Genomic DNA, 14378 nt, shown 5'->3' with positions numbered 1-14378 from the left:
TGTAAATATTTCAATGTATTTCTATTTGCAGACCCTCTGACTACTAAGGCTTATTTTATAATTATTCTTCCTAATTTCAGCAACTGAGTAGGCTTTAATTTCTTAATGGCTTAAAAACTGCTTTCTCATTTTTATTACTTGGTAAAAATTCCAGCTCTGCCACATTGAAAAAACTTTTCCATCATCTGCCCTCCAGAACTTTGTCATTCCTGTGAGTCACGGCGAAGCACGCGGGTGCGCTGGCTCTCTGGGGCTGGGGGTGAGGTCTTTCTCGTGAGCCTTCCGTTTCACTCCTTACCAACAGTCGCTCTTTCCCTTGGGAAAGTGGAGCCACCAAGGCCGTGTTCATAGGAGCAGGGGGTTGTATGGGTGGGTCAGGGGAGGGGGGATGTCAGATGCCGGGATGACTCCTGTTCTTCGTGGTCTCTACACTTTCCAGGAACCTGCAGCACGTTGGCGGCGCAGACCATAGGGAGACGATGTTTTAAGGAGACGCTGGGCTGTGCTGCTCTGGGTAACTGTGGGCACCTGTTGGATATCCAGAGTGTCTAAGTTGGGTCGCTTTTCAAAGAAGGCTTTCTAAACTTTGGGAGTTGTATAACTATGGCTGAAGTTCTAGGAGACGGATCTTGGTATATTAAAGATACTTTATTCAGTATAGAGTATTATTCTGATTATAGAAGCATTTGTGGAAAGCTTCTAATCCTGCCATGTGGGAAGGCAGGATATACTTTGTTCAGTATTGGATTTAGTGTTGCTTTGTCGTGGGTGTTGGGATGGGGGGTGTCCCCTGGGTGATCCGCATTTAGAAGGCGCTCTGCCTGCGTGGGATGGTGAGCTGCTGCGGCTCCTGGTTACTCTCTGCTCCTCTAAAGTTCGCTTGCTCAGTACCAGTGTTTACCAGTATGTTTTACTAAAAAATGGCCCGTAATTTTATTTTCCTGCTTAGCTCTATAGCTCCGTAAAGCTCACTCTTTGGGGTTACAGGTTTTGTTTTGTTTGTTTTAAATGTTCGGTGTTTATGTCCTTTGCTCTTGGCATTCAAGGCACCTATCTTCCTTTCGGGCCCTGTGTCCTGTCTGCACCATCCAGTGGCGATTCTGGTGGCGCTCCAGGCTGGTAAACCCTCAAGCCCTGTGTTCATTTAATTTTGTGAAACAGCATGTGACGACTTGCTTCTGTGCTTGCATAAGGAAATAATTAGTAATAACACTTGTTCCTTGATAGTTCTTAGTAGCGAAGTGTTGGAAATAGTTACATCTCGGATGTCTAGGAATCTTGGTGTTTTTTTTTTGTTTGTTTTTGTTTTTCTCTACGGAGTTATAGAGAAAAAAATTAATAAACAGTTGAGTTGTGTATGTTTTTAGCCCTTGGTATTTAATGTATAGTTTATAGAGGGGAAGGCTTTGGAACTTAGCTGGTCGCCAGGTTCAGGCCCGCCCGCGGTGGCGTGGGTGAGGGTTGTCTGCCGCGTTCCTTGGACGCCCAGAGCGGTTGTGCATTTATGGAGCCTTTTGCCATAAAGTTGGTAAAATCTGCATTTCCTACATTTTATATTTATTTTTCACACACTTAATTTTGCCTGCCTTCCGTTTTGTCTTAGCTCTGTCTGACTTTCTTACGTTAAACTGTCGCATTAGGCAGTTAAATGTTTCAGAACAAGAACTCGAACTTGGATACGTCGCTGGAGGGTCTTTGCTGTGACTGCAGCGCTGCAGGCTTGTGTCTCCCGTGCTGTACCCACTGCCCTGTGCTCCATGCGGCCCAGCCCTGCCCACGGACCCTCCCTGTGACGATGAGAATGCTCTAGATCTGGGATGTCCACTGTGGTAGCCGATGGCCACGGTGGCTGTTGATCTATTGAAATGAGGCTAATGTGACGGAGGGACTGGACTGTTTATCTCACTTCGTGTAAATTCATATTAAAATGGTCATGTGCAGCGGGGGCGCTTTATCAGGCAGCACAGGCAGGTACGCTTGTGTGCCAGGGTGAGCTTGGAGATGCTTGAGACGGACCGAGGGGATTCGGAGTGTGTCCTTGTCTGTTTGAAGCCTTAACTTTTGTCCCGCTCGGGCGGGAACATGGTCGCGCGTCCCTGATGTTTTCCTGAAATATTCCCCCCCCCACCCCCAAACGGGGGCACCGAAGGCGGGATGCTGCCCCGGCGGTCACTCGGCGTTGCTAATGCGCAGGTTGTCGTCCCTGGGGACCTGGAAGTGACCTTCCCCTGCGAGCTGTCGGCGCTCCGGGGGCGGCGGGCCGGGCTGGGCTGCTCTCGCTCGTGGACTCGCACACCCGAGGGCGGCGGCTGCTGGCCGCGGACTGAAGAGCCCCCGCGCGGCCAGGAAACCGGCCGACGATCAGCACAGACAGACCGTTTCGGACTGGAGGACGCCACCGCGAGCGACACCGGGCAGTCGGGACGCCGAAGACTGATGTCCCCGTGACGGGCGGAGCGGGCCCGCGCCCCCGTGCAGACGCGCAGTGATTTCAGGACGGAAGCCCCGTGGGCCCCGTTCCCCAGAACCGCACCTCCGGACCGACGCTGTCGCGCAGCCCCCCGCGGCTGTCCGGAGAGGAGGAGGACGGCCTCCGCCCCGGCTCCTGGCGCCGTTCGGGCCCGGGCTGCACGCGGACGGAGCCGTCGGCCGGCGCCCGCAGTAGGCCCTTCTGGTCGTCCTCTGCAGTTCGGAGACCTGAGCGAAACCAGATTGTTAATGCTGACGTTCAAGTTCAGCATTGTTTAATACGTAGTTCACGTGATTTTGATACCTTTTTGCCATTTTTCTTAAGTATTTGAAAGAAAGTTTATTTTCCGTATCCAAAAATAATGGGTTGGATGTGCAGAACGTGGAGTGTTTGAGCCCTGGCACTGTTGGCGCGCGGACAGATTGCCTGTGAACACATGCAGAATGGCCCAGCCAGAGGTGTTTGTATGCAAGTGCGGCTGAGTCTTTATTCACACGAGCCTGTCCCAGCACACACCAGTATCCTTCTCAGTATGGAACTGAGCCCAAGTCTTAATTTTATTTATTTTATTTTTATTTATTTTTAATATTTTTTATTTTTTTAAGATTTTGTTTATTTGACAGAGAGAGAGACAGAGATCACAAGTAGGCAGAGAGGCAGAGAGCGGGGGGGAAGCAGGCTCCCCGTGGAGCAGAGAGCCCGATGCCAGGGTCTATCCCAGGACCCTGAGACCATGACCGGAGCTGAAGGCAGAGGCTTAACCCATTACTAAAATAGTCATCTTTAAGAGAGGAAAAAAGTGATTACCTCAAAGAGAGGGTTCACATCCTGGGTGACTTGATGTCTGAGGACCTTTACCATTGGATCACTGAGTGGTGTGTTGAGAATTGCAAGCAGCACGGCTGTCCTTTTCTCCCCATAGAAGAGCACTGACTCTTCAGAATGTTAATGGTTTTGTCAGTAAGAAGCTCTAAACAGGGAAGATCATTTCCCTGAGGTTCTAGAAGTCATTATGCACTCATACAAGTCTCTTTCAGTGTTTTATGTCAGATTTATATCAGTATAACCTGTTTAAGACAAACTTTACAGATTAGCTTTAGATGTGCTGTCAGTATTTAGTAAATACAGAAACAACCAGTATTGGCTCTAAATATGTAGAATTAATTTAAAAATTTTAAACAAGGTACATAATGAGTGTCTTTTGTTTCGTGCAGTTGCTGTGGCTGGCTGATAAGTATTTGTCAAAGAAAGAGAGAACTGAAAGCGCGCACGGTGTGGCTCGGGCATCCTGAAAAGTGTGAAGAAAAGCATCCCAGAAACTCTATAAAAAATCAGAAATACAATGTATTTACCTTTATACCTGGGGTAAGACTATTACATTTTTATGAAAGGGTTTCATATGAGAGATTGCTGGCTGCTTCTGTTTTCACCGATCTTTTTTTTAATATTTTTTTCCGTTAATTGTGTCACCTACAAATCAGTGACCTTTTGCTTCTGAACTGTCCATGTTTCAGTAGTTGTTAAATAATTCATGAGCACTTTTAGTGGGTACATTGTGGAGTTCAGTGAAAGAAAATTTATAGCTTGACTTCGGTCCTAGATAAACATATTTATATTACTGTAGAAATAATCAAGTAAGCCTAAATTAAATTATCAGAAAATAAGTCGTAAGTTTTGTGTGGAGGCGAGTTGGAAAGTTAAGTTTAAAGCCTGCTAAGGAACTTCGTGATCAAAGTAAAATTATTTTTTATACAACCATGACTCAGTAACAAAATATCTGTAAGCATTTATAAATGTATTTTCTACTTCACATTATAAATCTCAGGCCATGTTATATTGTTATATCATTAGTTATCTTTAATTAGGTATTGTGCTAAGTATAAATAATGAAGTTTAAATATTTTGTTACTTTTTTTGTTGCCAGTGATATTTTTGGCTTAAGATACAAAGCTGAGTTTGTATTTAGGATGATTGAATAATTTGGTTGTTTTCTTTTTTACATTATTTCTGTTTTTATAGACCAATTTATTCATCTTTCTAAAGGCAGAAAGAAGCTGGTACTGGTTATATTTCTATATCAAGGTTTTTTTACATATTCTAGCTATCTGCTCTGATGCCCTTTTGCAAGAAAATCTCTTGGTAATGTGAAATAAGGGCTGTTTTATTTTTCATGTTTTAATTTAAATAATCACGCTGATTTTATATTGCCCCTCACCACCCTCCCCCAACCATCTAAGAGTCGGCGAATGCTTCATATCTAATTTACTCTTTATTAAAACACACAGAACTGCTGGCTCCATCGTGAAATGACAGCTCTTTTGTCAGGACAGTAAAATGTACGCTGTCTTTCAGGCAGATAAATATTCTCATCTTTATTGAATGAAGCTGCTGTTTTCTTTAAATTTTAAATACTCGCAGATCGGCGAAGCATTGTGCATTTTCCTAAAGGTCACAGAGTTCATTCAGTAGACAATAGAGTATTGATTACAGTGGTGTGCAGCCCCACAGTGCAGCCCCACTCTGACCAGAGGGAACCCCCACAGCCGCCAGGACAGTCCGCGTCCTGAGGGTACCTGTTGGTGTGGCTGTGTGACTCTTACCGTGCAAATTCATCCTTAGATTGCCTCTTAAATTGGGCTTTTCATCTAAAACGTAGTATTTTAGAAACATCTGATAATTGCACAGTAGGAATTCTATGCCATTTTTAGCACAAATGGCAATTTTTGAATTGCTAATAGATATAATTTATGCTGAGATTTTAAAGAAATCACTGAGGAAAAAGAGCTTTCTCTCCTGCTGAGATTAATTTATGAAATGACACAAAACATTTTTAGACAGCAATTGAATATGATTATGAATATAAGCGTGTCATCAATGCAGCTGATTTTTGAGTCGCAAAAATAACTGTATGATGATGTGGAAAACTTCATTATGTTAAAAACTGTGGTTCCAGACTCTAAGCCACCCGTGAGTACTTAACCCATTGCTCTGCTCTTGTTAAAATTTCTGCTCCTTCCAAGTTGCATATGAAATGGCATCCAGGGAGATTTTGATTTGGAAGTTGCAGGGTTGTAAGTTTAATTGCAATTACAGTGCACCATTTGAATTATTCCCGTCTATAAACATGCGTTTTGTTCCATTTTGGTTTTCAATTTAAATTTAATAATTTGAGAATTTGTAAGTAGAAGTCTATTAATATACCAGATCTTGGGTTTGCTTCCTTAAAGATAACTCTGTTTGAATTAAAAAACAAAAACAAAGTTTCAGGATTTGCTTTCCTAAATTTTATTGAATGATACTTATTTTGTATTTGAAAATATTATTGCAGATCATCTGCCAAGAGATTATAAAGGGTATAGGTCGCGCTTTCCTGAATTGGTCTGCAGTTCACGCGCTTTTACATGTCGTCATTTTTTATGCTTCGAGAAAAGTTAAATAGAGGAGATTAAGGCAGTTTTTATGAAGTCATAATGTGTACGTTTTGCTTGCTCACTCAGTTATTTTAAAGCTACCCAGATGTTCATGTTCAGAGACTTGGCTATCACATTTTTTACCTTTTCATAAATGCAGCGTTAATATGATTTTCCCTTTATAAAATTTTCTGAGTTATCAAGAGATACATTTTTGTGTATATAAATACGGATATTTATTGACTTAGTAACATTGGGAAGGTTTTGCTATCTCATTTGCTTTGATCTACAAAGATTTACAGAGGAGTGTGCAAAACTCAAAATCGTATATAAGAAAATAAAAACTTGTAGAGGATGCTGTTAACATAATTGGAAATTCTAGTTGTCTTTTTTTCAATTTATTTTAAATATAACTTTGAGTAGGCCTAACAAACATGGGATGCAGCTATTGGGAAGCTGATGTCAGAGTTAGACTAAATTTACCGTCACTCAGGGCTGGTTGTCACTGTTTGAGGCAGATGTAGTTAGATACTGTGCTGCCTTAATTAATTGAAGTATTACAGGCTTTCCTTCAAGAGATTGTGTTAATTTTTTTCTTTTCCTTTTTAGGTTTTATATGAACAATTCAAGTTTTTCTTGAATCTCTATTTTCTGGTAGTATCCTGCTCCCAGTTCGTACCAGCACTGAAAATAGGCTACCTCTACACCTACTGGGCTCCTCTGGTAAAAGAACAGATTTTTGAAATTCAGCTAAATTATTAACTATTTAATACCTGGTTGTAAGAGTGCAGGTGGTTGCCAGATAAACCGACCCGATCTCAAGACGCGCGGTCTTGCTGCTGTTTCTTGGGGCGCTTCTGCGGCGAGATCGTGCAGAGCTCTGCCACGAGGGGGTTTGCAGCCTCGCCAGAGTGTCACGGCCGCGCGCTGCCCGGGGTTCTTGGCCCAGAGGCCACTAGGCGCCTTTGCTGCTGGGCGTGAGGGCTGGTTTCCGTGGGGCATCCTAGACGTGCCCTGCGACCCCAGGTCCGTCTCTCCAGCCAGCTCTCTCCCATGCAGACGGCGCTGTCGGTGTCTGCTCAGTGGCTCTTGGCGTCCTGACGGACAGGCAGTTCTTAGCGTTTGGCTGAAGTAGCTCACCGATGAAGTCCAGACGGTTCCAGGCTGACAGCTCAGGGTGTTAAAGTCTGTGAAACGCAGCTGACCCTTAGCATCGAGGATTGCCACTTGAGACATAATGCTGTTTTACTGGTTTGATGCCGTTTGCCAATCATTTTCAGCTTATCCAGACAACATGTGCGCCTTCTTTCTTCCTCTCACCTGGAAGAATGCACTGCTTCCTTTTGGGCAGATTACCAGCATAATCCGGTCAAGAAAACATAGTGAGTGAAAGGGCAGAGTAGTGCCCACATCCCCACCTAAGCGCTCCCTTCAGAACTGGAGATGTGGTCACCGTGCTCCCGAGCTCATCCGTGTGCTTGGTGCAGCCCTGCCGCCACCCAGGGATGGTCTTAGATGCGCCAGGGAGGGCCACCAGGGGACAGGAACCTCGCGGAGAGGCTCAGTTGAAGCAGCGTCTCCTGTCGCGTCCACATGGATTCCGAATAGCATGGGTTTGAGCGGAGAAAGTGACTGCATTTGTCGCACAAATACATAGTCACTGAGTGAACGAATACCTCTCCACTCATTAGATTAGCAAGGTTGGAAGACATCAGGCTTATTGAAACAGGTGGTCGAGGAAGGCCGCTCTGAGGGGCGGCACCCGAATGCCATCCGGACGACAGAGTGGCTGGGCCGTGCGCGCAGCAGGGGAGAGATGTGCAGGCAGGGGGAGCCCGGGGACTGGGATGTGGCTAGAGCGTGGGGACACAGGGGCTGTGATGGAGGGGAGGTCAGCGGGCACTCCCGTTTCCTCCTGAGTGGGGGAGAGCTGTCTGCCTCTGTAGGTGTTGCGCAGCTCAGGAAGCTCAGACCTGTTGTCACAGTAGGCTCAGGCCAGGCAGCTGTGGAGAGAGGACAGAGGGGACTGGTTTCTTTCTTCCTTGCTCCTTTCTTCCCCTGTGGGCAACCCCTATTCTGCATTTGAGACTCAGTTGTTACGTCTCTCGTAGTAATTGTGCTGTTCATGTTCGTGTCACTGGAATAAAACCCAGTGTTGTTTGCACGCTGTAAAAATTTATATAAAGATTATCTTACTGTATATGTCCTTTTGCATCATGCTTTTTTGGCTTCACATTGATTTATATAATGGATCCGTGATTTATATAATGGATCCGTGATGACACGTACGATCCAGTTCGTTCACTTTTCACTTCTCTGAAGTGTTCCACTGACCGAGTATGTCCGTCTTCCAGAAAAGGAGACTTTGACGTTTCTGCTCATTTTTCACAGTTACAGACTTTGCTGTCGTGGTCCGTGTGATGGTACGCTGTTCCCCGTGCTCGTGAGCTGGAGACCCCACAGGCTTTGTGCATCCTGGAAGTCGCATTGACAGGCCGCTCCTCACCTCTCCCAGGTTCCAGTAAAAGCAGCGCAGCGTTACAGATAGCGCGTAGGGAAAACACTTGCTCATCCCGAAAACACAGCTGTACTTGGAGTGTCGGTGTGTTATATCTGGCCCTGCTTCCTACCCCCGCTTCACCTGGTTGCCCTGGACCGCTTCAGCATCGCTCCCATCTCGGGTTGAAATTCACTTTAGCAGTGATTGTCTCGGAACACAAGATCTCCTTAAACATCTAAAGTAAAATGTATTCATTTCTGCTTTTCTTCTGCATCTTTTCCTATTAACTGCGATTTAAGTAGCTTTTGACCAAAGAAAGTATTAGTCGTAGGTGGATTCCTGATGAGGAGTTTTGGTTCAGCCGTTCACAGAGTCGCCTGTGTCGGCCACGGCTGGAGTGAGCGTGTGCGTGCCAGCATCGGTGCCTGTCCTCTGCTTCCGAGTGATGTTTCCGTCCTCTGACTTGATTGTCAGCTGGAGGCGTCGGGAGTGCTTTGTCCTTTTCTTGTTGGCGTGTGAGGATTAACTGTCGTACTTCCGAAAGTGCCTCGGTCAGCCCCTAGCGCCGTGCTCGCGGAAGGGACGCCCTTACCCTCCTGCACTTGGGTGTCAGGGGCCCCGAAGAAAGGTGAAAAGCCCATTTTTCCCATTTGAGTAACGCTTCATTTTGCTTTGTGACACGACTGGCGGGGCTTTCGTGTCCCTGCTCTCGTGTCCCTGCTCTTGCGTCCCTGCTCTTGTGCCGCTGGGCCTCAGAAGTGGCCTGCTTAATGAAACCTTTCTGTTCTTTGGTTTGTCGGCAGCCACAGTCCGTGCCTTTGGTCAGATAGTAACGAAGATTTCCTAGTGTCTGTGCTTGCACTGCTCATGTACGTCTTAACCTCTGCTGTAGCAAAAATCTTAAAAAGCTGATGTGTGCATTAGATTCACCTTTGAATCCCAAGAGGCAGGCTGAGGTGTATTGGTTCCTTGATCCAAACTCACCCCAGAAAATTTTTTCTTACACTGAAAAGTCAGATATGTGTGTGTATGTGTGTGTGTGTGTATGTATGTGTGTATATGTGCTTACGTGTGTGCATGTGTGTGTATGTGCTTGTGTGTGTGTTTTAAATAAAGGAGGTGTGCTTCAACAGGGCTCTCCTAGCTCCCGATTCCTGCTCTCTCTTGACCACCGTGTTTGGCCGCATCCTGTCAAAGGCCTGCACTAGCGCGTGGTCCTTAGGCACACACTCTGTGTTTTGATGTCTTTTCTCTGCCTGCCTTCTCAGGAGGCTCAGAGAAGGGAAGTAGTTAGCATTTCCAGATTCCTTTTTGCCAGAAGCCTGGCAGTGAAGCCCAGCGCACCATGCTGTGGGCGGCTCCGAACTCTTAGGTTTGGCGCCCACTGACTTTAAACAAGGCACTTCACGTTTGCTCTGCTCTCCAACTCAAAGGTATTTCTGAGAACAGCGATGGTTTAATCATCTTTCTTTATCAAGTTCTCTGGGCGATGTTATTTGCCAGCTCCAGTCTGATCTAATTTCTGTTATATTTTGCCCCAGAACAGAAGAGCAAACTGAAAACAAGTGGCTTTATTGCATCCCCGTGTCAGAGGGAAGATTACCTTTTGCATCATTCAGCTTTCACAGCAGCTCTTTGAGGGAAAGCTGGTGTGATCAGAGTGAGAGAGTGGATTGTAATGTTCCCATCAGAGTTAACCAGGTGGAATGCAGCTCCCCGCGCACGCGGTTCTCAGGTGGAGGAGGCGGTGGTTAGTACTGATTTTCCACCCAGGCCTGTTTGCCGTTTCGCTCATGGAAGGCCGGACAGGCTGCACCAGTGGCCAGTCTGCGAGCACTCTGATTTTCGGTCCTTCCTTCTGTCCACTCTTTCTTCGGAGTGTCTCTGCTCGTCGGAGGTGTGGACGGAGTAGGGAAAGGAGAAGCCACATTGGTTCCCTGGACTCCTGCCTCCTACTGTCCAGAGACAAACACGCGTCACATGAGCCGCACGTTTACTGTGACCTTTGCAAAAGGATGTACATGTGCTGCTGGTGCCTCAGTTTCCCTGTCTGTGAACTAGAGGTGCGGGTGCACACCTCATAAGGTTTTTGTGGCATTTAAAGGGTAACTCATCTAAAAGACATAGCAGAGTTGCTGCCATGTAATAATCCCTCAAGGTTACTAACTGATTGTAAAATATCGACGGAATTTTTTTCTGTTTTTATAAAAATACGTCTTGTGTTGGCACTTACTCCGCATGACTCCTGGGCCATCTGGAGAAGTAGGAAAAAAGAATTCCACTTTGTGGTATAAGATTTCGTCCCGGTCCGTGGACTGGCCGTGTGACACATTCCCGTCATGCACTGTGACTGACAGGCCGGTGCACAGATACGGTTGTTTTGCTGTGAAATACCGTCACCGTCTTGTGTTTGCTTTTGGCTTTTCGAGGTGGCGCCACTGTAGCTTCCACTGTGGACCGGGTCGGTGCTGAGGCCGTGGGAAGGTCCAGCTGCTCCTGCGGGACCGCTTCCTTGTCCACATGCGTAGGCCTCCGGTCTGCTCTGACCCAGCTACGACCCCGTTGGTCTGCACTCTGCAGGTGGAGGCCACGGCGGGACACGGCACTGGTTAAGGAGGAAATGGTGGGCTGGTGTCGGCTGTGCCTTTCTCGGCATCTGCCTTGTGCTGGAGCCTGGCTTGGGGCTTTTCTTGGGATAGGTGTGCCGGAGACGCACGTGGTGGTGTGGGAGCGACACCTCTTGGTCACTGCCGGTCCTGCACATCGGCTGTGTGTTCCGGTGACCCTCCGATCCGGGCCGTGGCCTAGAGCCCCTTGTGCAGTCCTTGCCTGTGACTAGGGCTCTGTTTCCTGGAAGAGTGCTTGACTCCTGTTTCAGGAGCGAGGACCTGCCCCTCTTTGGTGATCTTCTCTAATGCTACTGCTTTAGAAACAAGAGCTTATTTTCACTTGCTGAGTTCTTGGAAGCACTAGGAGCGACTACGTTCTGTGGTTTAGAATTGCTTAATGAACGGAGAATTAACTTGTGCTGTGGTCAAGCCATAGGTTTCCAGGGTGAAAGTTAGGTTGATCTGGAGCTTGTAGGCGACATGTACCGGTCTGGGGTGAAAGTACACATTTCAGGCAGGGCTTGAGCGAATTGGTAGCACACAGAACATTCCAGTTGTTGACGCTGCGTCTGCTGGATGCAGAGCCACTCCGTTAACAGTGCTGTTCCAGTCCGTAAGGAACGTCAGCTTGACAGCCGTTCTCTCTCTCAGGGCGAGGCAGGCACAAATAGAATTGGAAGAAATCACGTATACACCGTGAACACGGTCTGTAACAGTAGATACTCTCCTGCGTGAGAATGGCTGCTTAGAACTGTATTTCTTGGTTTGGTGGATGCATACTTTTCATGTTAATGGAACCGGGTTGTGACTTAGAGTTTGTTTTTAAAGTGGTGTTGTCTTCCCACCTGACACTAACCACATCTTTGAATTAAGGAAATACAGTATTTCAGCAAAGAGTACGTCATGAATTTCCTATTTGTAGACATTCAGACTATTTCCAGATTTTTATATTTGATGCTGCTGGGATCCTTGCATTTTTGTTTTTGTTTCTTTTGTTTTGCTTTTTTAGGATAAGTTTCCAGAAGTGAAACTGTTCCGTTAAAGTGTGTGTAAGTTTTAAGGCTTTTGATAACACTAAATTTGTTTAAAAAGTATTTTGGTATCTCCTACTTTGGATTCTCCTATTTTTTTCCTTGTCTTACCTGAACTAAACGACATCTAGATACAAAGGAAAGAAGGAAATCTGGCTGTGTTCACAGCAGCATGGTCTCGTATGTTGGGAAATCTGGGGTGTCCATGTACACAGAAATGCTGGAATAAATGAGATGGTAAGGTCGTAGGGTACACGATAGATACACAAAAACCTTGTGTATTTCTGTATACCAGCAGTGATCATCTGAAAATGAAATTAGGGTAGCAGTTCCATTTATAATAGCATCAGAAAGAAAAAGAAATAGGAATAGATTTAGCTAAAATTCAGGATTGGAATTGCATATTGGAAACTTAATAAAACATTAAAAAAAACACGAAGATCTAAATAAATAAAAGTCATCCCGTGTTCACGGGTTGAAAGACACGACTGTTACAATGGCAGCACTCTCCAAATTGATCTGCAGATTCAGTACAATCTCTGTCAATATCCATCTTGGCTTTTTGGCAGAAATTGACACGCAGATTCTAAAATTCATATGGAAATGCAAGAGACCCAGAGTAGCCAGGCAACCCAGGAGAGAAGATCCACATCAGAGGACTCCTGCTTCCCCATTTCAAAGCCACAGAGATCAAGAAGGTGTGGGACTGGCAGTTGGATGAAAGGACCAGGGAATACGGCACAGAATCCAGAAATAACCTTCCCAAACTGACACATTGGTTTCCGGTGAGGTGCTACAAGACCGTCCAGCGGACTGTTCAGTGCACTCAGCAAATGGTGCTAGGGCAGCCAGGCAGACAGATGTGAAAGACTGAAGTTGGAACGAAGTTGTACCCTCGCTCAGGTCATACCCAGAAAACCAGTCACAGTGGACCACAGACCTCAGTGGAAGAGCTAAAACTGTAAGACTCCTGGAAGAAAACACAGAGGCAGATTTTTGGGATCTTGGACAGCAAAAGCCCAAGTGACTAAAGAAAAACGTAAATAAATTAATTATGTTAAATTAAATCAAATTAAATTAAAAGGTTTCGGGCATCAGAGGATACCAGGAGGAAAGTAAAATGATAAGCTAGAGTGGGGGAAAATATTTGTAATCTCACATTTGCTAATCCCATGTCTAATGAGATATTACTTGTTTCCAGAATAACACACAGAGCTCTTACAGCTTTACAGTGGAAGGCAAACGACACAGTTAACCAGTGGGTGTGGCATCTGAATGCATAGTTACACATAAAGATGTGTGTGGTCAGTAAGCTCATGTTAAGGGGCGTAACCGTGTTGGAAGGCGGTTTGGCAGTTCCCCAAAGTGCTGCGCCGGCCACATCACCCAGAAGAGGCAGATCCGTAGAGACAGAAAGCTGGACGAGTGGTTGCCAGGCATTGGGGCCTGGAGGGGATGGGGGTGACCAGTGTCAGGTGTGGGGTTCCTCTGTCGTTGGAGTGATGGGAATTTCTACAGTGAGAAGGTGGTGAGGACACAGCTCTGAGCATAGCAGGGGGGACGGCCTTTCAGTAAACGCTAGGGCTCACCTGGTGTGGCCTGTTGGTGACACACAGCCCTGGAGTGACAGACTCTTGTCCTTGCAGGGTGGTTGTCCAGTGTTGTGTCATTCACAGAGCGGCCTGGGGAGTGCGCGTCAGTAATGCACAGCCTTCTCAAGAGCCCGTGGCCAGAGAAGAGTCATGCCACGTGTCGGAAAACACACATGTAACCTCTAAAAAAGACGGGTCGAGGCGTAACAGAGTTCACAACAGGTCACAAGCACATCACAGTTGTAGTTATGTAGCTTCAAGTCTGTTAAGGTTTTAGCTTACAAAATGGGGCACAAGAAGCCCGGTGGCGTTGCCCTTGCTCCTGCAACGGGGGACGAAACTGTGGTGCTGGCATTGCGCCACAGTCCTTCATGCTTTCTCCCCCGAAAGGGGTTCACGGGCAGTAGTTACGAGACTTTATGTCAGCCTTTGGTAATTACATGTTTAAAGGCTCGAGCGTTCCAAATGTTAATTCCTGTTTGTTTGTTTGTCTTTAAGATTGTTAATTTCTTTTTCTTTGGGTTACTAAGTATTTTCTGATGTTTAGATTAAAGGACATGTTATGATACGATTTTAAAAAATTGGGGGGGAATAGGGAGAATTGTTCATCTTTTCCTATGATGTATTATATTTCTCTTACACTTTTTCATTATTACTTTATATCTTTTTTCTTTGTTTTCGTATATGTATTAGAAGTAACATGAATTGGGGGGGTAAAGTCGACCTGCTCGGTGAAAGAATATTCCCCTGACTTTTTGGTTAAAGC

General features: G+C 45.9%; 1 protein-coding gene across 3 annotated transcripts in view; it reads left to right on the top strand.

The window, feature by feature from the left end:
- LOC111154218 (ATPase phospholipid transporting 9B (putative)) overlaps positions 1-14378 on the top strand; it is a 227591-nt gene that overhangs the window by 30054 nt on the left and 183159 nt on the right. For 2 of the 3 annotated variants that reach the window (XM_022513694.1, XM_022513693.1), the window contains exons 3-4: positions 3685-3835; positions 6490-6603. The exons of the other annotated variant lie outside the window; for it this stretch is intronic. In XM_022513694.1, coding sequence (XP_022369402.1) covers positions 3685-3835; positions 6490-6603 — 265 coding nt within the window. The remainder of the gene's footprint in view (positions 1-3684; positions 3836-6489; positions 6604-14378) is intronic. 3 annotated transcript variants of the gene reach the window in all.

The sequence above is a fragment of the Enhydra lutris genome, unplaced genomic scaffold, assembly GCF_002288905.1.
Source record: "Enhydra lutris kenyoni isolate GAN:26980312 unplaced genomic scaffold, ASM228890v2 scaffoldscaffold36, whole genome shotgun sequence".
NCBI classification, from domain to species: domain Eukaryota; kingdom Metazoa; phylum Chordata; class Mammalia; order Carnivora; family Mustelidae; genus Enhydra; species Enhydra lutris.
The sequence above is the reverse complement of the archived record's forward strand: the minus strand, read 5'-3'. Positions and strand labels throughout refer to the sequence as shown.